Genomic DNA, 26,766 nt, shown 5'->3' on the forward strand with positions numbered 1-26,766 from the left:
ACAAAGAAAGAAAACTACAGGCCAATATCACTGATGAACATAAATGCAAAAATCCTCAACAAAATACCAGCAAACACAATCCAACAGCACATTAAAAGGATCATACACTATGATCAAGTGGGGTTTATCCCAGGAATGCAAGGATTCTTCAATATACGCAAATCAATCAACGTGATACATCATATTAACAAACTGAAGGAGAAAAACCATATGATCATCTCAATAGATGCAGAAAAAGCTTTTGACAAAATTCAACACCCATTTATGATAAAAACTCTCCAGAAAGTGAGCATAGAGGGAACCTACCTCAACATAATAAAGGCCATATATGACAAACCCACAGCCAACATCGTCCTCAGTGGTGAAAAACTGAAAACATTTCCACTAAGATCAGGAACAAGACAAGGTTGCCAACTCTCACCACTATCATTCAACATAGTTTTGGAAGTGTTAGCCACAGCAATCAGAGAAGAAAAAGAAATAAAAGGAATCCAAATCGGAAAAGAAGAAGTAAAGCTGTCACTGTTTGCAGATGACATGATACTATACATAGAGAATCCTAAAGATGCTACCAGAAAACTACTAGAGCTAATCAATGAATTTGGTAAAGTAGCAGGATACAAAATTAATGCACAGAAATCTCTTGCATTCCTATACACTAATGATGAAAAATCTGAAAGTGAAATTAGGAAAACGCTCCCATTTACCATTGCAACAAAAAGAATAAAATATCTAGGAATAAACCTACCTAAGAAGACAAAAGACCTGTATGCAGAAAACTATAAGACACTGATGAAAGAAATTAAAGATGATACAAACAAATGGAGAGCTATAGCATGTTCTTGGATTGGAAGAATCAACATTGTGAAAATGACTCTACTACCCAAAGCAATCTACAGATTCAGTGCAATCTCTATCAAACTACCACTGGCATTTTTCACAGAACTAGAACAAAAAACTTCACAATTTGTATGGAAACACTAAAGACCCCGAACAGCCAAAGCAATCTTGAGAAAGAAAAACGGAGCTGGAGGAATCAGGCTCTCTGAGTTCAGACTATACTACATAGCTACAGTAATCAAGACAGTATGGTACTGGTGCAAAATCAGAAATATAGATCAATGGAACAGGATAGAAAGCCCAGAGATAAACCCACACACATATGGTCACCTTATCTTTGATAAAGGAGGCAAGCATATACAGTGGAGAAAAGACAGCCTCTTCAATAAGCGGTACTGGGAAAACTGGACAGGTACATGTAAAAGTATGAAATTAGAACACTCCCTACCACCATACACAAAAATACACTCAAAATGGATTAAAGACCTAAATGTAAGGCCAGACACTATCAAAGTCTTAGAGGAAAACATAGGCAGAACACTCTATGGCATAAATCACAGCAAGATCCTTTTTGACCCACCTCCTAGAGAAATGGAAATAAAAACAAATATAAACAAATGGGACCTAATGAAACTTAAAAGCTTTTGCACAGCAAAGGAAACCATAAACAAGACCAAAAGACAATCCTCAGAATGGGAGAAAATATTTGCAAATGAAGCAACTGACAAAGGATTAATCTCCAAAATTTACAAGCAGCTCATGCAGCTCAGTAACAAAAAAACAAACAACCCAATCCAAAAATGGGCAGAAGACCTACATAGATATTTCTCCAAAGAAGATATACAGATTGCCAACAAACACATGAAAGAATGTTCAACATCATTAATCATTAGAGAAATGCCAATCAAAACTACAATGAGATATCATCTCACACCAGTCAGAATGGCCATCATCAAAAAATCTACAAACAATAAATGCTGGAGAGGGTGTGGAGAAAAGGGAACCCTCTTGCACTGTTGGTGGGAATGTAAATTGATACAGCCACTATGGAGAACAGCATGGAGGTTCCTGAAAAATCTAAAAATAAAACTACCATATGACCCAGCAATCCCACTACTGGGCATATACCCTGAGAAAACCATAATTCAAAAAGAGTCATGTATCAAAATGTTCATTGCAGCTCTATTTACGATAGCCAGGACATGGAAGCAACCTAAGTGTCCATCGACAGATGAATGGATAAAGAAGATGTGGCACATATATACAATGCGATATTACTCAGCCATAAAACGAAACGAAATTGAGTTATTTGTAGCGAGGTGGATGGAGTTAGAGTCTGTCATACAGAGTGAAGTAAGTCAGAAAGAGAAAAACAAATACAGTATGCTAACACATATACACGGAATCTAAGGGAAAAAAAAAAAAGGTCAAGAAGAACCTAGTGGTAAGACAGGAATAAAGACACAGACCTACTAGAGAATGGACTTGAGGATATGCGGATGGGGAAGGGTAAGCTGTGACAAAGTGAGAGAGTGGCATGGACATATATACACTACCAAACGTAAAATAGATAGCTAGTGGGAAGCAACCACATAGCACAGGGAGATCAGCTCAGTGCTTTGTGACCACCTAGAGGGATGGGACAGGGAGGGTGCGAGGGAGGGAGATGCAAGAGGGAGGAGATATGGGGACATATGTATATGTATAACTGATTCATTTTGTTATAAAGCAGAAACTAACACACCATTGTAAAGCAATTATACTCCAATAAAGATGTTACCAAAAAAAAGAAGATATGGTACATATAAACAATGGAATATTACTCAGCCATTAACAAGAATGAAATAATGCCATTTGCAGCAACATGGATGGACCTGGAGATTATAGTACTAAGTGAAGTAAGTCAGACAGGGAAAGACAAATATCGTATGATATCACTTATATAAGGAATCTTAAAAAAAATGATACAAATGAACTTATTTACAAAACAGAAGCAGACTCACAGACTTAGAGAACAAATTTATAGTTACCAGAGGGGAAGGGTGGAGGGAGGGGAGGGATAATTAGGAGTTTGGGATTGACATGTATACACTGCTATATATAAAATAGATACCCAAAAAGGACCTACTGTATAGCACAGGGAACTCTGCTCAATATTATGTAACAATGTAAATGGGAAAATAATTTGAAAAAGAGTCGATACATGTATATGTATATAACTGAATCACTTTGCTGTACACCTGAGACTAACAGGGCATTGTTAATCAACTATACTCCAATATAAAATAAAAGTTTTTTAAAAATCAGTTTAAGCAGAAAAGGAAATTTATTGCGCCCCAACTAGCTTTAGGCACAGCCGAATTGTGAGATTTCAGTCATGTCATCAAAACTGTTTCTCCACGCTCCATCCCACCCCCAATCTCTGACCTCTGTCGGGTGAGCTTTTCTCTTCAAGGCAGGCTCCCTCTGCGAAGGCAAAACATCCTCTCCAGATTCTATTCCCAGTGGCAAAAGAACTCAAAGAGTTGGAATACTCCTGGCAAAAACACAGGACCTGTATGAAGAAAACCGTAAGAGACCTAAATAAGTGGAACAGGAGTTATGTTCTTAGAAGGGAAGACACAATATTGTAAAGTTACTACTTATTTCCAGATTGATTTATAATCCAATCCCATTCTATTCAAAATCCTAAAGCAATGTCTTAATGGATTCTTTATAAACTGGTTTTTAGAATTCAACTTAAACAATTCACAGAAATGGCCAAGGATACTTTTTATTTTTTGAAAAAGAATGGTGGGGTAGGAGATCAGACTATAACACCAGATGTTTAAACATGTCATAAACATATAGTAATTGAGACAGAGTGCTATTAGTAGAGAAAAAGATAAGTCAACAAACTAGAGAAAACATTCAAATTAGCTGGGAAAAAATGGACCATCTATAAACACTGCTGAAATACCCACCCCAACTCTTCTTTTATAAGAAGTGAGTCCTGGGCTTCCCTGGTGGTGCAGTGGTTGAGAGTCTGCCTGCCAATGCAGGGGACACGGGTTCGAGCCCTGGTCTGGGAAGATCCCACATGCCGTGGAGCAACTAAGCCCGTGTGCCACAACTACTGAGCCTGCGCGTCTGGAGCCTGTGCTCCGCAACAAGAGAGGCCGCGATAGTGAGAGGCCCGCGCACCGCGATGAAGAGTGGCCTCCACTTGCCGCAACTAGAGAAAGCCCTCACACAGAAACAAAGACCCAACACAGCCAAAAATAAATAAATAAGTTAAATTCTAAAAAAAAAGAAGTGAGTCCTACTTCATATTGTTAGCAAATGCAAGTTCATGTGCCCCACATACAGTGAAGACAAACAAACTGAAACATCAGAGTTTGGAGCAGAGAAAGGTTTATTGCAGGGCCACACAGTTTCAGTTGCTAGAGTCAGTACACTGACTGAAACCAACAAAGGCTGAATAACCAGTTCCTCCAAAACGTTGGAAATACCATCCTTTTGGACATTAATGCCTATAGTTTTTCTCCTCAGCATGCCGGTTTTCTTAGTTCTGTGACTGTAGACATGGGATTCAGTCCAGCAGTTTCAGCTAGTGTAGATGGAATGAGCTCCGTAACATCTGCAAAGGCATGAATGCAGTAGGATTTCATACCACTCAATGTTCGTGAATATCCAGTTAACCACAGGGCCCACTCTATCTCTGGAGCACTACCTCCTGCAATAAGAGCTCTCTGCTTTACTGAACAATGAATAACACATAGGGCATCATGAACTGAGGGCCCAGCTTCTTCCATCACCAATGTGTTAGAACCAGGAACAACAGCTGTAACTTTTCCCTGGGATAATATAGCCTGTAATCTTGAGCAGTGTGCCAGAACCATGTAAATTGACCCCCTCAGCTCATTTAGCCAAACCCAGCATGTCAGCAGTTAAGTTGGTCAGTATGAGCAATTGGCTTGGTTCCAATATTTTCTCTTTCAATGTCCTTAACTACCGCCATCTTCATTTTGATCAGGAAATTTAATACAAGATCACTAAGAGCATGTCTTAAGAATAGACTTCTGTATGAGAAAGAAAATACATCCGTTTTTAAAATTTGCTTTGTTAAATTTAGAATATAGTCTGTCTTTCCTCAGGGCTCCATCCATGTGGGCATATCAGAAACTGTTTGATTATCATGATCTGTTTTTAAGCCGAATCTTAATCTTTTCAACTCTGGATATGTCAGAATTGGCCACCTTTCGGGTGAGAACCAGCCCTTCCACCAACACAAAATCATCAATTGTCCCACCAAGTTTCCTTTTTAAAAAAAAAAAAAAAAAAAAAGACAGTTTATTTAAACTAAAAACAAGCAAAAAAACAAGAACAGTTTACCCACCCATTTCTCTCACCCCTCTACCCCCACCTCTGGAAACCACCAACCTGTTCTATCTATGAGCTTGTTTTTTGTTTTTTTTTTAGATTCCACCTGTAAGAGAGATCACACAGTATTTGTCTTTCTGTCTGATTTATTTCACTTAGCATTATACCCTCGAGAGCATTAGCAGGTTTCTTAACTATTCTGACATCTCTGAGATCTACACCAGTAGCTGTGGCTGGATCAATCACTTTCCTCCCTGCCTTTACACTCATGTAAGAGAAAGACTTGAATACTGAGAGACAACTGCTGAGCTCAATGAAGTGGCTGCACTGTTTAACAACACTTCTCTGTCACTCGGTTCCACAGGTCACGGCATGTCAAGATTTCAGTACCCTTTCCAAATCCTTCTAAAGTGATTTGGAAACGATGAATCCATTTCTGAAAAAACCTGGTACAGGAATCAAAGAGAGAGCCAGCAACAATGACCGCTGATGTGGTGCCATTTCCTTCTTTCTCTTGAGCCTTAGCTCTACCGGCATTCTGGCTGTTGGATGTAACACCTGTGTTTGTTTCAGAATGGTAGCACCATCTGTAATGGTCACATCACCTCTTCCATCTTGAATCATTTTATCCATTCCTTTTGGTCCAAGTCTTGATCTAATAGCATCGGCAACAGCTTTGGACACGAAGATGTTGCTGAAACAGATCTGGGCTGGCTTCTTGTCCTCACGGGTGTTCTTCCCCTGGCTGCTAGCAAGCTTGGTTGGGTCTGTGTGGGCTCCGAAAGGACAGATGGACGCAGGTTCCAGCAGGCACTAGAATAACTGTGTTCACTGTTAACCACTGAAGGGGATCAGAACATGTTACCCCCAAATATGCCACTTTGGCATACTGATTATTTTAGCTGAAGGCAACTGAGAAATAGCATATATAGGAAGGGCTCTCTGACCCCTTTCTGCCTAAAAGCAGGGCATAAATTTCCTGTGAGAAAGGTGCCTTCTTGTACCAGGAAGGGGAGAACACTCTTATCACTGGCGATGGGAGTTAATACCAAGATGAATCTCCATGAATTTTACTAAAATAATCCTCATCTTCCATTAGCTGCCCCCATATATTTCCTAGTCACTGTCCCACAATATACCGCCCCTGGAAGCCCAAACCCCTTTTCTTTGTTTAGTCCTATCTCCACAATTTATCACCCTTTGTTAAACTGGTATATAAACCCCAAGTCTTACTGCTTCTTTGAGTTTTCACTTCTTTTCTATGAAGTCCCCTGTAAAAAACATTAACACCAAATAAGGTTTGTATGTTTCTCTCCTGTTAATCTATCTTTCATCTTTGAAATTCATAGGGCTCAGGTACAGGGTAAAGTTTTCTTTCTCCATCTACCTCAAGCGATGGGTTGAGTGCAGAATGGAAGGTGAAAGAGAAGGACTTGTTATGTGCCTGTGTACTGATTAAATGTTTAAAATAATTGTATGTGTTGTATTTAAAGAGACAATAAAAAGGAAATTGTCATCAATCAAGTTACTCCTAAGAATAAAGGCTTATTGAATCCCAAGCAAAACCAACTGTTTTTTTTTAAAGATGCATAAATTAAAACTTTAAAGATTTAATAATTTATTGAAGTCAGAAAAATAAAATTTCAATATATTAACTCTAAAAACCTAGAAGTCCCAGAAATTACATTTTAAAGGATTTAGAAAGAATTCCTTATAAAAGGATTTACTATCACATTCTTTGTTAAACTAAACTGTGACTCGGAGGACTTGTAGTATCATTTTACACCCCTGACACAGTGCCTTGATAAATTAGTCAGCAGTAGCACATGAAGTCATGGATAGATGAGAGATACATATCCACTCTTATCCAAACGTAGCAAATAGCACCGTATTTCCTATTTAATGGAAAGCAGTTTCTTCTGTAATTCTCTGGAGCAATAAGCCTTTAGACCCCTGTGTCTCCCATTTAAAGAAGAGCCATTGTGCCTTTGTCCTAATATCTCTGAGTACTTGTCAGGAGTTAAAATGCTGGCTGAATCACTGTAGGATTCCTTATATGAATGCAGGTAAAAATGTCTCAGGAGGTGGTTTACTCTGGTTTATTCTTTCACAACTCAAATTTGCTTGGCTGGTCACAGTCAGGCAGGTAGAAATGAGTTAAGAATTTTAGAACTCAGGATAATTTTGAACAGAAGTAGATTAAGATCATTGCTGTACAGTATGAGAGAAAAACCCAGACCAGCTGTCTTTCCCAAGATGGCTGCAATGAGCATTGGAAGAAAAGACAAAATCCATCCTATAAGGGGAGGGAGAAGAGAACTAGATTGCTTCATAACACTCAAAACCTGTACTCAATCAAATACACAGGAGGTTCTAGATTAAACACTAAGACAACTCCTGAATTTAAAATGTAAAAAAAGGAAATCCTGAGCAATAGGTAACTTGTAATTAGGAATCTTTGAGTTAGTATTTGTAAGAAGTAGTCTAACATAGGGGGTAGAAGGACATAGGGGACACAACTTTGTCACTTAGAGCAGGAATACTCATCTTTTCACTAACTTCTTTCAAAAGCCGAGAGGAAGGTAGAAAACTATATCATGTTCTTTCCTGAGCAAAGAACTGATGCCATTTTGGGAAACTGACAAATCGCTAAATTGAAAGGTATCCCCTGAGACAATAAAGCAAGCACTTCCAGTCAGAAAAATAGGGGGGGAGGGAGGGACTTGAAATCCAGCCTGTGGCATTTTAACTGCAGCTGAGAGAAGTGTGGCCATGTCTAGTTTACTCAATTGGAGAATTTCTGCTTCCTGATGTTAAAAGATTGTTCCTTACTCAATGGTGATTAGCCAAAAGACGCGAACAAAAACAATGCCCCCCCATCAATTTCCTCTTTAGTGCGGAGTGCCCTTGGGGGCCAAATGCCTTGTTAAGACAAATGGCTCAGGTGGGGTTCTGAGAGTTCACAGGCCGGAACAGTTTAAGACCCCGCCTCCCCATCCCTTCCCGTCCCAAAAGAATGGAATTAATGCTAACACCTCAAACTGTTCATGCAAGGTCAAGGTTCTGATTCAAATACTACCTCTCCTCCACAAATGGAACCCAATTCATCAATACAGGTCTACCAGGAAATTGCAAAACAGGAGGCTAAGTTTCCTGCAGTGTCTTCCCTAGATTCTTAGACTTTTTTTAATTGTTGGTTTTAATAGTTTGGCTGTATTTCTTCTATAACCTGGGTCACCACAGTCGCTGATTCAACTCCAGTAAGGAGGAGAAGAAAGAAGCAGGGGTCTCGCTCAGAACCCAGGAGGCATTCTCCCCTCTTACTGAAGGCTGGCCAGACTCTCGCTTATCATGAGCTCAGTTTAGGAGCTGCAAGGGCCTCCCGCTCTAGCCTAGACCACAGAGATCAATGGCTTACAGCTGCGCGCCAGGGCGCCTGGTTATCTCCCAATTGAGGGCTGGGTGCAGTGAATCGGAAGTTAAGGAACCTCGAGTCTTCAGCACCACGGGGTGCCCGCGCGACCACCGCCCCCCTCCACCCCCCAGACACCTCTGCCTCAGCTCTTCCTGAGCGATGGAGGGATTGGACAAGGGGCTGCCTTTTCATTCTAACGTTTTAGGCTGGTGTGCTCTGACCTGCAGAGCCGGGGGGTCTATGGAGAAAGGTGCATCTAATAAGTGTTGGAGAAAGAACCCACCTGGCCCAGGCCACCCCGTTGCTGACTTCGCCACTTTGGGAATTTCTACCTAAGCAAAGCATCCAGACCTAACATGAGCGCACCCTAAAACCCCGAGGGCGATCAAGGACAAGGCCGAAGTGTGCAAACCCAAGTCGTGCGCTGCTGTTTCAGAATGCGTTAGCATGAGAGCCGTCTAACTAGGCCTGCTTTGGTGTCTGACTCCGCCAGTAGAGGAGAAAGCCGGACTTCACCACGAATGTCCCAGGCCTGCTGAAACGAACGCTCCACCGGGCTGAAGCCGCAGGGTCCCTCCGGGTGCCGGCCGCGTGGGCGCGTCCCGGGCTGCCCACCCGCCCCGGGTCCCCGCGCCCGCCGCGCTCACCTTGCCGTCCGGAGAGCTGAGCACACAGCAAGGCCACCAGGAACCGGCAGTGCCTGCTAACGTCTTCATTCTCCGTCTTCTTACGCCTACGGGCCCCCGGCGGCGGCCTCTCCAGCAGCGTCCCCGCGAAGGTCACGAGCGCTGCCACGCGGCCTCAGCTGGGGCCACCACGGTTGTTGGCGAGTAGCTCCTGCGCCATCCAGGCCACCAGCTCGACGCGGTTCCCGCGGAAGCCGCGGCATTGGGACAAGAAGTGCAGGTTGGTCTCCTGTATCCGGGCGGCCACGGGCGCAGCACGGCGGCCTCGGGCGTGGACGGCGCCCGCGCGGGGGTGCCGGGCTCGCGGGCGCAGTACTCCAGGTAGTCCATCAGCAGCCTGGCTCTGCGCTCCCTGAACGCGTCCGCCATGACTCCGCCTCTGCCGGGGTCCGACCCGGCCTGTTTTCTAGGCCCGCCCGCGCCCCGCCCCGCCCCGCTCCGCTCCGCATTGGCTCGGCTCGGCCCGGTCCGCCCCGGGCAGTTGCTTTCCCAGGTCCGGAGAGGAGCCTTTGATGGGAATCCCATCTACACCTGTTCCGGCCCCAATAGGCGAGGCCCAGCTGTGTGCATGTGTTCACATAGCAATCAGGGGCAGAGTGAGACTCTTTTGGGGCTATTGTTTAGCTCTCGGCTTGGGGGACTAAGAACCCAGTGGGGACAGTCTGGGAAGTTGGGCTAGACTTTTGCCTCCTTTTTAGGAGAGGTTGACAAAGGCTACACACAGCCCTCCACTGGCGGCTCCCTTGAAAGGATTATCAGCATCTTCTCAGATTGGACTGAAGCATCCAGGTGTGTGTTGCAGGTACCTTTCTTTGGGTCTGGTATATGTGGCAGGAAACAGGATAATTTTCCTGCAGGTTGCTAGAGTGCCAATATTGGCTGCATTCGCTCATTCATTCACTCATTTACTCCTAGTCTTTGGGGTGGTAGGTCTCCCCCTTAGCACTGGAGATATAATGGAGAACAAGGCATGTGGTTCCTGCTCTCAAGGACCCTAGAGTCTAGTGATGGGACAAAGAAACAGGCAATCACAGTACAGTTAAATTATCACTATAATAGAGGTTGAGGGAGTACCCAGCTTTTGGCTGCTTCTTATAGCTACCATACCTATATTGCTTAGAATTCTCCACTTTTTACTGGCCAATCCCTCATTACTCCAATCCCCTATTATAGTTAATACTTCTTATACTAATCTTTCTCTGTTCATGTTACTCTACGGCTTCTTTCTCCTGATTGGACCCAGACTGACATAGAATTGTACCAGCAGTGAAATTTGTGAGGGTTCATTGGTCTGGAGCATTTTGAAATATCCCCGTCAGGGTGGAAGATGAATTGCTGCAGCTTGTATCACCGACAAAAAGAAAGAGGCACAACCCTTGGTAGGTCACTTTGGAGGCAACATACGCATTTGAGTATGCAACCTCAACGCATCTACAGGCGGGTGGATTGGGAAGCAGAACAAGAGAAGGCTCTGCAGCTGTTTAGGCTACAGTACAAGCTACTCTATCACTTGGGTTTTGTGATCCAGCAGGTCCAATGATACTTGAAGTGTCACATAGAGAAGCTGTATGGAGCCTCTGGCAAGCACCGATACAGTTATGGTGCAGACCTCTAGGATGGTGAAGCAAATCTACGTCCTCTTCTGCAGATGACTATCCTTTTGAGAAGCAGGTTCTGGCTTGCTACTAGGTCTTCGTAGAGGCTGAATGAGGTGACCATGCAGCTTGAGCTCTCCTCATGATATGGACGTTGTCTGACCTGCCTTGTTTTAAGGTTGGGCGTGCACAGTAGCAATCTTTCATCAAGTGGAAATGGTATATGAGAGACTGAACTCAGGCGGGTCCATGAGGTGCAGGTAAATTGTGTGAGTAGGTGGCTCAGACCCCTGCAACACAGCTCCTGTTGTTTGCCTATTCTCTTGTTCCGTGCCTGTGGCCTTCAGGGGATTGCTCATGACCAGCTGACTGAGGGAGAAAACTCAAGCCTGGATCACAGATGGGTCTGTATGAGATGCTGGTACTACACGAAAGTGGACAGCTGGAGCATTATAGCCCCACTCGGGGGACTGTGAAGACAGTGGTGAAGGAAAATCCTCCCAGTGGGCAGAAATTCAAGCAGGATATATGACTGTACACTATGCCTGGGGTGAGAGATGGCCAGAGTACAGATCTACATTGATTCATGGGCAGTTGCTGATGGTTTGGCTGGATGGTCAGGGCCTTGAAGATTGGTGACAAGGAAATCTTGGACAGAGATATGTGGCTGGACCCCTCTGAAGAGGCAGACTGGAGATACTCGTCTCCCATGTCAACGCCTCCAAAGGGCAGCCACTGCAGAGAAGACTCTTAATAATCAGGTAGACAAACTCCTGTGCTCTGTGGAGGTCGGAGAGCTTCTTTACACAGCTGCCACAGTGCTTGCTCCATGGGACCGTGAAGAGGCCATGCAGCAGGGAGCGAGGATGTGGCAACAACAGAATTCCCCTTAAAAAGGCTGAGCTGCCTAATGCTTCTGCTGAGTGCCTGATCTGCCAGTGCCAGTGATTCCTCTACGGTGAGCCAAATGAATTTTGCCCAAAGGGAATATCAATCTCTGTACTACAAGCTGGTTGAGACATCTTACGAATTCCCTTATTATTAAGTTAAGTAAACATTTTGATATATGTTCATGTTTTATTTTCAAGGGAGTCATGATTTTATCTTTTTGAACATTATATTTTAGAAGCAAGCACACAGTTTTTTCTTAGATTTTGGAGTAGCTTGGGGGTTAGTGGTAGATCCTCTGGCCCTGCCATTGGTTAACTCTAATAACTATCAGTGGAATTAAACAACAAATGAATAAATTAACCTCCACACAGAATTTCCTATGCAGTTTGCAGTCAGATTTGGTTACAATCCCCCCTCTGCCACTTAGAAGCTGGGCGACCATGAGCAAGTTATTCAGCCCTCCCAACTTCAATTTCCCCACCTATGAAATGGAGGCAATAAACTGCATTATAGGCTGTTACAAGGATTACATGAGTTGGTATGTGCAAAGGCCTTAGCATAGTGCCTGGCACATAGTAAAAGCTCTTTACAGAGGAGCTGGTATTATGAGTATGAGTTGACCAGGGTTACCAGGCTCGCTTGTCCCACTTTTAACCAAAAAATCAAGATGTGATATTTTTGGTGAGCCTTACTTATATGGTTTCTGGTTTTGTTTTTGTTTTTAAAATACTGAAAATATCTAGAGATTTTCAGTGATTCACAGCCCCCATTGGGCTCTTGCCTTTCCCACTGCCTCTCTGTGCCCGCAGGGCCCCTCCTATGCCGCATGTGGTTGCCTCAAAGCCTCGGCTTGAGTCCCCCTCTCTCAATTACCTTCCTCCTCCTCTTCCAAACCCCTACAAGGGCCTGAATGGCCCCAGGGAGGTCTCACACAGAGGGGCTGGAAAAGGGCTCATTAGCCCAGATAAGCTGCTTTCAAAGTTGATCTGACCCTGGGAGTCCTTCCAGGGGATCCTCCAAGGTCAAAACTATTTTCATAATAATACTGACTCTTTTTTCTGTATGTGTGGCTTTTAAAACACTCACTTTCTCAGGAGTTTTCCAGAGGCTACTGATGTGTGGTGAAGGCATCATCACTGGAATATGTGCTTCTGTATTCTTGGGTTTTATGATTTTTCTCAGTTTGAATTTATAATATGATAAATATTGATAGATATAATCCATATAAACAAAAAGCTCTTTGGGGTCCTCAATAATTTTTAAGAGTGTAGACGGATCCTAAGATGGAAAACTTTGAGAACCACTGGCCCAGATGAATCTCTAATTGATGATAATTACCAATTTGATACATGAGTAGGGATCGCTTATGTGGGGTGGGGGGAGAGGAGAGAAAAGAATGAACAAGAGGAAGGGGAATAGGGAGGAGGGGGAGAAGAAGAGGGAGAGAGGGAGGAGGAGGAAGGGGATAAGGAAAGAGGTGAGACAAGAAGAGAGGAGGGAGGAGATGGGGCAAGGGAGGGGGGAGAAGGAGGGAGAAGGGAAAGGAGTTGGAAAGGAGAGGAAGGGAACAGGAAAGGGAGGAGGGGAAGGTACTTTACATACCTTGGAACTGTCCCATTTCCTAGATGAGGGAACTAAGGCTGAGACAAATTTAGACATTGTATATCCTGTAAAAGTGGTAGAGCTGGGTCTGAAACTAGGTGCACATCCTTTGTCCCCATGCTGTCCCCCCTCTTATAGATGAGTCCTAGTGTCAGCAGGACCACCTTCTAGCCAGATGGCCAAGCAACTATGAGAGGCAAGGATGCTAAGGCCCTTACAACCTGTACTACCTTTAAGCCACTTATAATCCCGGGAAGGGTATAGAGGAGGTCCAGGGTGGGAAGAGGGAAGTGGATATGGGGTGCCTGCTCTGGCCCTGGGCTCATTCCAGAACAGGACCAGCAGCAGGGCGCTACTTCTGGGAGGCCGGCCGCCCATTCCCTCCAAAGTAGCTGCCTTGGTTTCAGTTCACAGGTATTTCCCACAAACACCTGTCATCACATACCTCCTTGTTTGACCCCCCCCCCCCCCCCCCCGTCTGCCTAACCTTTCTCTTCTCTGGCTGGAAAGGGGGCGTCCAAGGCTATGCACACCTCGGGGCACATCTGTTTGGCCCCTTCACCACAATGGTTTGGTAGCTTTGCCTCCAAGTCCTCTAAAAAAAAAGAAAGCCTGATTAAAAAACTCCACTCAGCATTATTTTCAATATGCAAAATATAATTTATTACCTGGGGTTTATCCTTCAGTCTCCATGTGGTGTAGGATATTTCCAACCAAGTATTTCATCAATAAATACTAAACAACAGGCACTGTGAGATTAAATACTTATAGGTGAGGTGGCTAACTGCCCACGGGGGTGAGCGTTTGAGGGAATACTTTCTTAGGGCCCTGAAGGTCACTTTTTTAAAAATTATTTTTTATTTATTTTTTTAAACATCTTTATTGGAGTATAATTGCTTTACAATGGTGTGTTAGTTTCTGCTTTATAACAAAGTGAATCAGCTATACATATACATATATGCCCATATCTCCTCCCTCTTGCGTCTCCCTCCCACCCTCCCTATCCCACCCCTCTAGGTGGTCACAAAGCACTGAGCTGATCTCCCTGTGCTATGCGGCTGCTTCCCACTAGCTATCTATTTTACGTTTGGTAGTGTATATATGTCCATGCCACTCTGTCACTTTGTCCCAGCTTACCCTTCCTCCTCCCCGTGTCCTCAAGTCCATTCTCTATGTCTGCGTCTTTATTCCTGTCCTGCCCCTAGGTTCTTCAGAACCATTTTTTTTTTAAGATGCCATATAAATGTGTTAGCATATGGTATTTGTTTTTCTCTTTCTGACTTACTTCACCCTGTATTGACAGTCTCTAGTTCCATCCACCTCACTACAAATAACTCAATTTCGTTTCTTTTTATGGCTGAAATGTGGTCACTTTTGTGGTCACATTATGGTCACTTTTTTGATTGGAAAGTTAGGGGCTACTTTGCATATATACTGAAGATGCTCCCCACCTCTCCAAACATATAACCTTGAATTTGCTTCCCCAGAGTCTGGGTGACTTTTCCTTTGCCCTGCCTTCCTTCACTTCTGGGAGGCCCAGGTCAGAGTGCAGAGACACGAAAAGGTCTGTGGGAGAGAGGGAAGGGGATGCCATTAACTAGGAGCCCAGGAACAAGCTCAGGAACATTCTGGGAGCAGAGCTTGAGAATTTCACAGGACACATTCTGGGGCCAGCCCTTCAGCAGTTGGCAGGAGCTTGGTAGACCCTGTGCCCATTTCCCTGAGCCCCTGCCCAGACTGGAATCTACTAGAGGGATAAGGTGGCTGAAAAGTTGTCCCTCTGGACCATGCTCCCTCCCCCCTTCCCTCTGGGCTCTCAAGGTGGGTAGGGTGGGGTGGAGGTTGGGGGGATGCGGGAGGAGGGGGAGTGAGGGGGTAGGGGGGTGAGCAGGAGCCTTTCATATTTTCTCTCTCTACTTCAGGGCCTGTTGTGTAGTAAAACCCTTGGTAAACGTTTTCTTGGCAAATGATTGCATAAAATCATTATGTTTATTTTAAAAGAGTTGATGGGAAAGCTGGCTTGGGTGATTTTTGACTGACTGGGCCCATCTTGATACCTGAACAAGTTATTTTGCAGGTGGGCCTGGCACGCCCCCTGAGGTTTACAGGGGCACTGAGTCCAGGCCTGTCGGATGGCTCCAGCCCTGGAAGGGCAACTTCAAGCAGCAGAGCCTGCAGCTGGGCCTGCAAAGTCAGAACTACCATTAGGAAAAGGGCCAGGCTGGAGCAGGACCAAGAGAGGGGACCGAGGATCCAGGGGACTCAGCACACACAGCCCTTGGGCACCACGAGAACCTGGCCTGCCAGACCCCAGACCGCCCACAGGGCAAGCCTCACCCAGGAACCATTTTTGGTCTGAGATGACCTTTTATTTCCCTAAGTGATGCATGCCATCTTTATGAATGAGGAGTTTTCTAAAACAAAGAATAAGCCTCTACACCTTAAAACAAAACAGAACAGAAAATAAGGGATCCTGTAACTAAAGCACTTGGTATCTTCCAGAAGGAACTGCTGAATTTCAAATAAAGACAAGATATATTTTATGTTATTTTTCCTCAATATAAGTGAAACAAAGACATTATCATTCGAGACCTATCAATTAATTTGTATATGTAATTACACTTGCAATGCAATAAAGATGAGTATAACTGATATGGACAAGATTCATTTTAGCCTGAGTAGATGCTACTAATCCTAATGCGTCTAACACTACAAACAGGTTTCTAAATGAGTTTACTGTCTTGTGTTCCCACACAGAAAGGTTTTGGTTGCTCTGAGAAGCATTTGTGTCACAAACAGCACTCAGCTTTTCCCTCTAATGAAAGAAAACGTCCTGTCCACATGATGCAGTGATATATCCCACCATCACAAGATTCACACATCAAACCTTCTATTTTATGATATCTCTGCTTCATTTATAACTGTTTACACATATGAAAATGTTTTATCCGAAAAAATACAGTAGGACGCAAGGCTGAAAAGGATACTTTCACCATATAAACACACTTTAAAAAAATTGATTCTGTCTAATTACATTTGGAATTGGCATTTTCTTCTATCAAAGACCAATTAACACTGTCCTTCTCACACAGTCCATTGAAGTCAGCACTTCCAGGGGAAGGTTCCAAAAGTCACAGTGTACACTGAGAAAAATCAGCTTTTAAAGTGCTCTGAAAAATAAATTTGATTCAGGGAAACAATATGGAATATATTATATGCTGAACTGTACAGGGGATAGAATGAGTGGAGACGATAGTTTAGAATAACCTTAAAAACAGATACATTTTAAAAAGTGTTTGAAATGAAAAACACTGTACTTGAAGGTGTTCTCATAGTGCTGAAGGCTCATACTGGGATCTTTCCAGGGTGGTGGTTTTAACAGTAATATTGGAGATGCTTGCTGAACTTTCAGTCATGGAGCTGCTCCCTTAAGCTGAGTTGCAATAAACTCTCAGATCCTCTAGAAGCAAGATCTATTTACATGTGACGATTTCAAATTCTATTCTCAGGTACCTATGTGTGCATTATGATTAAGCCCAGACCTGCAAAGACACAAACAGATAATTTTTAGTCTGTTTTCAGTTAATGACTTGTAAAACCTGAGTTTAAAGAGATAAAATCAAAGTCTACTATACACAAACATACACACTACATCCAAAATAGAGCATTCACATGTCTTAGAAAGATAACACTTTACTCCTAGCAACTCAAAGGTGCTTCTTTGGCCCTGGCTCCCCCTCTCCCTTAGTTAGTCATCTGAACGGCATCTGTGGCCTTCTTGCTAGGGAAGGTAACTCTTAGATTGAAAACCAGAACCCTCTGTACCCATTCAGCTCACTGGGTGCATTGACATGGGTTTATTAATTTAGCAAACTCTTACCCAGGATGATGAAGTCACAGATAACTTTACTGTTTGTTTCAGGAAATTTGCAAAAATCCTTTTATCTATTTACCCTAAGACTAGACTACTCAATTACCCTCTTTAGAAAAGACACACACTTCTCATGACAGTACACAGCATCAAATGACAGGCTACTTTTCAAGACGGTCTTCGAAATTCTCTCCCTGCCCCCACCCTGTGTCCAACAATCTTAAACTACGCCACAAATTTGTCCAATCCTAATTAAGTCCCTCCATCAAAAGACTTGCCTTCAACCAGACTCCCCAAACCTCATAAATACCTGCCTTTGCTCTCCCCTTCTGAAATGCTAATAAGACTGTCAAGTTTGTGATCTTCCACAGTGAGGTAAGCTTTGCTTGATGAACAGGTTATTTGGGTGGCATTTCTAGGGAGCCAACATCTGACAAAGTCATGGAGCTCTTTGAGAATATAATAAAAGCCACGAGGACACTTTTCCTGGAAAAATGCACACGCGCACGCACACACACACACACAATTTAGCATATAATTGCAGGGGCTTCATAGGTCTCCTGAAGCCCCTGTGTGGGCTTCACAGGGGTCTGTGACCAAAGAATAAGAACCCAGCACTACTGGGAGGTGAGAATGGCAATCTGACTTGTCAAAGGCCGGAATCAGACTTTTAGGGTATCTATGCTTGAATAGCTGCATTGATGGGGAACTCACTACCTCCCCAGGCAAATCATTTCTCTGTGGCTATAGAATTGAAAGTAGAGCTCTATTTTGGCTGCCTAGGCCCATCCTAGCTTACTCTGACCTCTCTGCTTTCAGGAAGGCCAATCACTCCTGCTCTCACACACAGAGGAAAGTAGAAAAACTTCTCTCTTACTCTGAGGGTATGATCCCATGATCCTGAGCAAAAGGCAGTCCCATCAGGGGAAACTCGTAGAGTACTAACACGGTTTTCATGTCCAAACAAGATGGAGACTCGGGATCCCTTGAGGACATCCCAGACGTTGATGGTATAATCGTTGTATCCAGCAAACAGCAGGCGACCTTAAAGCAGGAGGATATGATGGTTATTAAACCAGTTCCTTCCTTCTTGTTTTTCTTTTCATGACTCTCACTCATGCACTCACTCATTCATTCATTCAATAAAGTGATTTAGTGCCCATTATGTGCCAGGCACTGTGCTTTGCCCTGGGGATTCAAAGAGGAGAAAGCACAGCTGCTGGCCCCTATGGAGGGTGGTGGTGGGCAGGCTGACTCATAAATCATTGCAGCACCCTGTGGTAAGGGCTGTCATGGAAGTGCTCAGCTATGTGTGAAGTGTTATGTGATCACAGAGGAAGGGGGATCAAGAAGGGCACTACAGGGAACTTCCCTGGTGGCGCAGTGGTTGAGAATCTGCCTGCCAATGCAGGGGACACGGGTTTGAGCCCTGGTCCGGGAAGATCCCACATGCCGTGGAGCAACTAAGCCCATGCGCCACAACTACTGAGCCTGCGCTCTAGAGCCCGCAAGCCACAACTACTGAGCCCGTCTGCCACAACTACTGAAGCCCGCGCACCTAGAGCCCGTGCTCCACAACAAGAGAAGCCACTGCAATGAGAAGCCCGCGCACCGCAATGAAGAGTAGCCCCTGCTCACTGCAACTAGAGAAAGCCCTCGCACAGCAACGAAGACCCAACGCAGCCAAAAATAAATAAATAAATAAAAATTAAATTAAATTAAAATTAAAAAAAAATAAAAGGCACTACAGGGAAAGCAACATTTGAACTGGCCTTTGAGGGCTGAATAGGAGTTTGCAATGCAGAGAAGGAAGGGAAAAGACGTTCCAGTAGCAGCATGCATGCACAAAGGCACAGCTACACAACCGGGGGGTGTCTGGGAAAACTGAACGGTCCAGTGACCCAGCATACGAGTGCTGCCTTAACTTTCACAGGCAGCCTTCCCAGCTGTGAGGGCAGAGGTGCCATGAGCTTCAGGGCATTAAGAAAGGGACTCTTGCTTCACTCCCCCCAACCTCTGAAAAAAAAGGTCCCTTTTCAGGTGTGAAGGGAAAATGGAAGGCTGGAGAGGAAATGCCTAAAGGCACTGCAGATGGAGTTTTGATACATCATTGTTTTGAAGAAGAGCATTAGGTGGGCCCAGCCTTCATTTCCCGTGGAGTGAACTGGGCTGGGGAAGCTGCTTCAGGCAGGGCAAAGCGGGCTGTCAAAAATGCAGTGGGGGAAACCTGGTGCAAAAGTAGACTCTTTAGCACATGGGCCCATAGGAAGTTTAGCTAGGAGGGGAAGCTTGGCAGAGCTGGGTTTCATTGAAGTCCTGTTTTACAGTCCCGGGAAAGTTTCTGAAATAAAATCTTACCACTGAGGGAGAAGTCCACGCTGGAAGCTCCAAAGATGATACTCTCTTTGGAATAGATGGCAACCTCCCTGTCTGCCCGGAGGTCGTAGAGGCGACACTGGGGTGACAAAGAAGACAAAGAGGCACTTGCTTCTGGATCCTGTTTGGTGCATCGATGGCCACAGAGCTACAGGCAGGTGCCAGTGGCTTGTGTAGTTTGAGGGATAAGGGAAAAACCTCTTTCGTTTTCTCTCCTAGTATTTTCTCCCTCAATCCCAATTCCTATTAATCTCCATGGATTACTGGAGATTCAGAGAAACAGCAAATACAGATTTCTTTAGGTACAAAAACAAAAATGAAAGCCCTCTTTTTTTTTCTGACAAAGAATATGTGTTCACTGCAGAAAATTCAGGAACACTCAGAAATGCATAAAGAAGGAAATAAAAGTCACCCCCAATCCTAGAGGTATTTACTAACATCTGGACTATTTCCTTCAGTCTTAATCTATTCTATGTGTGGATTTAAATGGGGTGGATGTTTCATTATTGCTTCTATTAGCATTATGTTATGAGCATTTTCTCATATCATTAACTAATCTTAAAAAAAAACAGGAGTAAAATGGTTGTTATATTCCTCATGTGGATATATCAGAATCTACTTAGCCATACCCTGCTAAGTGTTTGATTATGTCTGATTTTTCTCTTTTACAAATAAAATTATGGGGAAGCCATGATCCTTCTTCTATAAAAATCTTTATATGCATCGCTGATATTTTCCTTAGAATAGCAAAAAAATAGAATCCTTAGAATAGAACTGTTCCCAAGAAATAGCATGGCTGGATCAAAGGGCAGGGAAGTTTTGAAAGCTCTTGAATTTTCCCAAATGTATGCCCTTAAATTTTGTTAAATATTTTTTGAAATACAGAAGTTTTAAATTTTCATTATTATCAAACCCTCAATCTATTCCCCTGTAATTTCTTCCATGATAGCAAAATTAGAGTGCAATTCATTATTTAATAAGATATTTGCTATTTTGAGGGCACAGGAAGATATTTTTTTTCTCCTGAAATATAGGTCAACATAATTTGACAATTAGTATCAAAAGCCTTAAAACTAGGCTGATTTTTAACTCAACAAGTTCATGTCTGAGAATTAATTCTAAGGAAATGATAAGAGAGGTACCAAAAATATTTGCTTATAGCAGTGTTTTTAACAGGAAAAAAAAACCTTGGAAAAAACCTAATGACCCAAAACTTGAAGATTGGTTAAGTAAATGATGGTATATCCATAACATGGAAAACTATTCAATCATTAAGAAAATATAATGTGGGAGAAAAATACGTATTGGCATGGGAAAATGTTCACAATCTATTGCTAAGTGAAAAAAGCAAATTATAAAGCATTTTGTTTAAAAACTAAAAAGACAGAAAGGAATTCACCGAACTGTGATTTTTCTTGGGTATAATGATTAACATAATTTAGTGTTTTCCCCCAAGTTTTCTTTATTGAAGTCACATCAGTTCTGTAATCAGGAAAAAAGTTATTTTTGAAAACTAGAACTAGGTCAGCATATCTCTCCTTTGGATAGGAAAAGCTCTCAATAACTTAGAAACATACCGTAGCATCATCTGATCCCGAAGCAAAGGCATCTCCGCTCGGGTAGTATCTGCAGAGAGAAAGTGTGGGGAGAAAGCACTTAGAGTGGTGATTCCCAATCCTGGGTGCCCATCAGAACCATTTGCGAAGGCTGTCCCATGCTGGTCCCTCAGACTTCTAGGGATACACGGACCACTCATTACAGAGGCCAGAAAGGGAGGCTCATCTGGAAGGTCCCATTGACCTACCTAATTTTCTTCTCTGTAAACAGGGGACAGTGACACTGGCCTTGCAGAGTATTGGCGAGGAGTAAATGAGATAATATGTATATCTGTACCAGACACCGAACACAGGCAGGTCCCCTGTATCCTTGCTTTCCCTTGATCATATACCCCATGCCCAAGACTTGGCCAGAGCTAAGGGATAAGACAGTGGTTATAAACACAGACACTGCAATCAGATATACAGAGCCACGGGCAGCTGTCTGCACTGACCACTCACTACATGGGATACTTCTGGCAAGTGCCTTCACCTGGCCCAGCCTCAGCTTCTTCATCTGAAAAGTGAGGAAGATAATGCACATATCCTGCTGTAAAGACTGAATAAGACAGTATATATAGTATACAAAGAATGTGGCATGGTGCCAAATAAAAAGCATGCAATAAATAATGATTATTACTGTTATAGTCATCCTCTCCTTTAATCGGGCCTTCAGGGACTTCCCTGGTGGTCCAGTGGGTAAGACTCCGCGTTCCCAGTGCAGGGGGCCCGGGTTCGATCCCTGGTCGGGGAACTAGATCCCGCGTGCATGCCGCACGCCGCAACGAAGATCCCGCGTGCTGCAACTAAGACCTGGCACAGCCAAAATAAATAAATATCTAAAAAGAAAAATAATCAGGCCTTCTGGAGAGAGGGCAGCCTAAGTAGAGACCTGGTGGATATTAGAAGAAGAGGGTTCTGGGTAGAGGGAACAGCATGGGTGAGAGAATGTGCATGTTTAAGCTGTTATTTCATGAATATATAGGGATTTAATTTATTTTTGTGGCTTTATATTCCATCCTGTATCTTAAAAACCTCATTTACTATCTGTAGTAATTTCTCAATTGATTTCCTTGGATTTTCTGGGTAATTACTGCACATTTGCAAAAGGTGATAGTTTTTTTCCCCTGTTTTCCTTTCCTACATTTGAGGTCAAAGAGCTAGAAAATTCTCATTAATATTTCTACCACTAAGGTAATTAAGTATTCTTATTGTGTTCTGACTTTTTTAGAATTATTATTATTTTTTTTTTATTTATTTATTTTTGGCTGTGTTGGGTCTTCATTGCTGCACACGGGCTTTTCTTTGGTTGCGGTGCGCAGGCTTCTCATTGCGGTGGCTTCTCTTGTTGCGGAGTACGGGCTCTAGGCGTGCAGGCTTCAGTAGTTGTGGCACACGGGCTCAGTAGTTGTGGCTCATGGGCTCTAGAGCACAGGCTCAGTAGCTGTGGCGCACGGGCTTAGCTGCTCCGCAGCCTGTGGGATCTTCGAGGACCAGGGCTCAAACCCGTGTCCCCTGAATTGGCAGGCGGATTCTTAACCACTGCACCACCAGGGAAGCCCTGTGTTCTGGCTTTTAAGGGGAATAAGTCTAGCGCTTTCCTCTAAGGATAAAGATTCTTTAGTGATTATACTTTAAATGCTGTCCTGACAGTGCCAGCTTCTAAATTTATATGTCAAGTCCTGGCCTCTCTCTTGGAATCCAGTTCACAGCTCCTGCTACCTACTTGACATTCCCACTTGGTCGTATAACAGCATCTCAGACTTAGCTAGCCCAAGACAGAGCTCCAGAATCCATGTGCAACCACTGCCTTCTCCCTGCACTGCCTCCAACCCTCCCTGTCTTAGCAAATGGATCAGTGCTTACTGCCCCTTATAGAAGATTCGGGTTCCCTGAGCTCAGGGTTCTTCTCCTATAATGCAGCCCTTTGCATGGGCAGGTGTCGTTTGGCCCTTTTCATGTGACCCTGTAGAATTGGGGCTTAGGTAATCAGCACAAAAATGCTAATACCCCAGCTACTGCCATCACTATGAGTAACCAACTATCCTTCATCTCTATCCCAGGAGTCTCATGCCTTCTAGCAGCATCCATGAATCTGTGGCAGCCTTACTTCATAGCTTGCAGCTAGGGTAAAATCTCAAATCCTTCCCAATTCTAGACATTTCTATCCTCCCTGTGTGTCTTCTTTAGTTTCAGCCACCATCATTTCATTCTAAAACTCACACAACAACCTTCTAACTGGCCGTCATATTTCCATTCTTGTTCCCCTACAATCCATTCTCCGTACAGCATCCAGAGTGATCTTTTTTTTTTTTTGAATTTTTTATTTATTTTTGGATGCGTTGAGTCTTCATTGCTGTGTGCGGGCTTTCTCTAGTTGCGGTGAGCGGGGGCTACTCTTCATTGCGGTGCTCGGGCTTCTCATTGCAGTGGCTTCTCTTGTTGCAGAGCACGGGCTCTAGGTGCATGGGCTCAGTAGTTGTGGCTTGTGGGCTCTAGAGCGCAGGCTCAGTAGTTGTGGCGCACGGGCTTAGTTGCTCCGCGGCATGTGGGATCTTCCCGGACCAGGGCTCGAACCCGTGTCCCCTGCATTGGCAGGCAGATTCTTAACCACTGCGCCACCAGGGAAGTCCCCAGAGTGATCTTTTAAAGGCAAAACATGGATCATGTTAGCCACCTCCCCAACTCAGGACTCGCTAGTGGTCACCTGGCCTTTTGTTAGGTCCCTGAACATCTCACCTCCCTGATCTTCCCCCCAGCTCTTTGCAAGCCTGGCTCCTTCATTATCCTGGTCTCAATCTAAACATCAATTTCTCAGAGAGGCCTGACCATTCAAAGAAATAACCCATCTTATCACAGTTCCCTGTTTTACTTTTTCTTAGCACTTAGCAGTACTTAAATAGCACGTTTATCTGTGCTTTGTCTTCTGTAGGACAGTAGAGATGTTGTCTTGTTCAAAACAGTATTCCCAGTTTCTGGAATAATGTCTAGCAGATAAGGACTTAATAAACATTTGTTGAATGAATGAATGAGAAACACTGACTTGACCTAGACAGGATAATATCCATTGCCCCTAGTGCAATTATATTAAAATTCTCCAGGAAATCTGGAGTGCTGTTCAGTCCCACCACAAATCAGCCATTATTGCTGGAAAAGCCTCTCTCAGCCAAGTAAATTGAGCCTAGAGGCTAAACACTAGCCCAGGCCGGGGAACACTGGAGGACAGAGGAGCAACGTGCATATTCTACTCACTGACCGGACACTGTTGATGTCAGATTCGTGTGTTTCAAAGGCCTGCACGCACTGTCCAGAGCGCATGTCCCACACCATGGCTTTCTTGTCACATCCCTACAAACAGAAAGTTACCCACAGTTATGTACAATGCAAGGAATGTCTACAGACAGGCATGAGTTCTGGTTATGTCCCAGAGACCTTTTAGTTCCCATTAGTAAATGGCTGACAATATGCTTTTCTGGCACTAGCTTTACCTAAGGCCACTTTCCTCAACTGATAAGCCCTCACACGGCCAGAGCGAGGTCTTGGGGTCAGGGTGACGAGCAAGGGAAGGCACCCAGCCCCCTTTTAAGCATGTTTTCTTCTCTCCCACCTTTCTGAGGGGCTGCAAACTCTCCAGAGCCTCCTTCTCCCCTTCCTCCTGGGCATCTCTCTTCGCTTTTCCCTCTCTTTCCCCCTCCTCTTTATCTCTGCCTCTATAAGCCCAGACAGGAGGAGGGCAGGTGGACAGTGGGTGTGGTGGGACCTCCCAGCTTTGTCTCAGGTGTGTGGGGCAGCCTGAGCGCAGGTGGAGAGCCAGGTGCCCCTGGGCCAGCTGCACCCCAGCAGCCTCGTCAGGGTGTCAGCTGGGTGGCTCAGGCGAGTCACCTCCCTGGGCTTCTGCCTCAACACCTGTAAAGTGAACCTTCTCTGGGTTGCTACCATGACCCAGAGAATCATAAACACCAGGCTTTCTCATACTATCCTGCTTCCGGGAGCATTTTGATAAATTCCTGCAGAGCTTTCTGTGATCCAGCGTGAGCAGTAATAATTAGACTCTCAAAGGTCAAACAGAAGGAGTAATGGGTTAAAATTAGTGTCCAAGTTGTTGGTTTCAACTCAGCGGAAAGGGTGGACGAGGTGCCATAACTGATGTCTCAGAAAGACCTGCTGTGGGAGTTCGGCACTCCAAGCATCTTTACTGAGAATGTGGACAAAGGAATCAGAGTGTCTTCAAATCGTTACAGGACCCTAAATCAGATGGAGTTTAATACTCGGAAAGAGACAATACAATCTACAATGATATCAACAATTTGGAAAAACAGTGTAGTTGAGTAGGGATAAATACAGTTATACAAAGACACAAGAATGAAATGTACACAGATAGGGCCAAGTACCCAAGAAGAAAATCAGGGTCCCTGCCAACTAGAGGCCTCACAGCCCTCACCTGAGGCCCAGGACTAAGATGGGGGCAGCTCGGAGCAAACATCATTAGATAGTGTTTGCATCTCTGTCCTCTCTCATCACTGTCTCCTGAGCGAGACGAGACAGGACCCAGGGGTCAGGCCAGCCACCTCAGTTCTCCATTCTTATTCCCAGGTGCCCACAGAAATACTTGCCTCTCTGCATAACACACTGTAAACTCTTCCCTCTACTGCTCACAATATCCTGCGGAAGGTGGGGGGCAAATGCTATCGTGCCTTATGCCCAATTTACAGAGGATGAAATGTAGAGTCAGGTAGCAAACGTGGGTCCCAGGTGTCCTGGCTCCTCATCCGCTGCTCCTCTGCCATGGGGGCCTGTCTGTCCGACTCTTAGCCTTCAGATACACTGTTCCCTGTGCCTGAGAGTGGGAGGGGCTGCTGACTGGCAGGGGTGGGGCGGGAGAGTGTCCCACCAGAGTCAAAGCTCTGATCACACCACAGTGATGCCTCGCCACCACTGCCACCTGAGTCTCCTGGTGCCTAGCGACTGTCTCTAAAGCTCTCAGATGTTAACTCTCTGCTACTTATTTAAGGAATCTCACCCCCATCCAGGAAAGTGTCCAGTCTAGTCCCACAGATTAACAGGAAGTGCCACCATGAGCCCCCCTAGCGGACAAAGGACCCCCCAGAGATCCTCCTTGGGTCTTTACCCCAGACACGAAGGTGTTCCCGGTTTCTGAGGGAGCCAGGTCCAAGCAGAGCACGTCGGCCCCATGCCCATGGAAGCTCTGCAGCAGCTGCCCGCTCTCCACGTCCCACAGGGCACATGTGCCGTCGCCACTCGCTGTCAGGATCTGCCGCAGGAAAGGACAGGAAGGGTGTGGCTGTCATTAATGTCCCTGTCAGGGGAAGCCAAGCAGATGCTTACGGTTCCACGGGGAAGAGGAGGCTCCTTACACACACACACACACACACACACACACACCTGCTAAATCTGGACTCAAGCACAGAACTCTTTCTCTGGTACTGAGAAAGAAACAGTTCATTTTTGACACCCTCGCTGTCCTTGAGCTGTTTATGTGCCTGTCCGCCTGCAGAGTATGAAATCCGGAGGT

The 26,766-nt window shown here is 44.5% G+C and overlaps 2 protein-coding genes and 1 pseudogene across 6 annotated transcripts in view; all 3 read right to left on the minus strand.

The window, feature by feature from the left end:
• Positions 1 to 1,346: 1,346 nt before the first annotated feature.
• BCL2L10 (BCL2 like 10) lies at positions 1,347 to 9,728 on the minus strand. Its single transcript, XM_082448244.1, is given in 4 exon segments — positions 1,347 to 3,394; positions 9,265 to 9,418; positions 9,422 to 9,552; positions 9,555 to 9,728. Coding segments are annotated over 4 exon segments (462 nt in total). The 5' UTR covers positions 9,673 to 9,728; the 3' UTR covers positions 1,347 to 3,335.
• On the minus strand, positions 3,390 to 6,291 carry LOC309655624 (T-complex protein 1 subunit delta pseudogene; annotated as a pseudogene). Its single transcript has 3 exons — positions 6,277 to 6,291; positions 5,370 to 6,015; positions 3,390 to 5,134 (listed from the first exon to the last, which is right to left on the minus strand). The product of its transcript is annotated as a T-complex protein 1 subunit delta pseudogene (transcript).
• Positions 9,729 to 16,279: 6,551 nt separating the features above from the next.
• GNB5 (G protein subunit beta 5) overlaps positions 16,280 to 26,766 on the minus strand; it is a 47,369-nt gene continuing 36,882 nt past the window's right edge. For 3 of the 4 annotated variants that reach the window (XM_082448014.1, XM_082448011.1, XM_082448013.1), the window contains 6 exons: positions 26,362 to 26,505; positions 24,490 to 24,581; positions 21,216 to 21,264; positions 19,621 to 19,717; positions 18,140 to 18,306; positions 16,280 to 16,933 (listed from right to left, as the gene is read on the minus strand). In XM_082448014.1, coding sequence (XP_082304140.1) covers positions 16,922 to 16,933; positions 18,140 to 18,306; positions 19,621 to 19,717; positions 21,216 to 21,264; positions 24,490 to 24,581; positions 26,362 to 26,505 — 561 coding nt within the window. In that variant the 3' untranslated portion in view covers positions 16,280 to 16,921. The remainder of the gene's footprint in view (positions 16,934 to 18,139; positions 18,307 to 19,620; positions 19,718 to 21,215; positions 21,265 to 24,489; positions 24,582 to 26,361; positions 26,506 to 26,766) is intronic. The other variant, XM_082448012.1, reaches the window with a different exon arrangement.

Source organism: Balaenoptera physalus, assembly GCF_965194825.1.
Source record: "Balaenoptera physalus genome assembly, chromosome: 2".
Taxonomy (NCBI): Eukaryota; Metazoa; Chordata; class Mammalia; order Artiodactyla; family Balaenopteridae; genus Balaenoptera; species Balaenoptera physalus.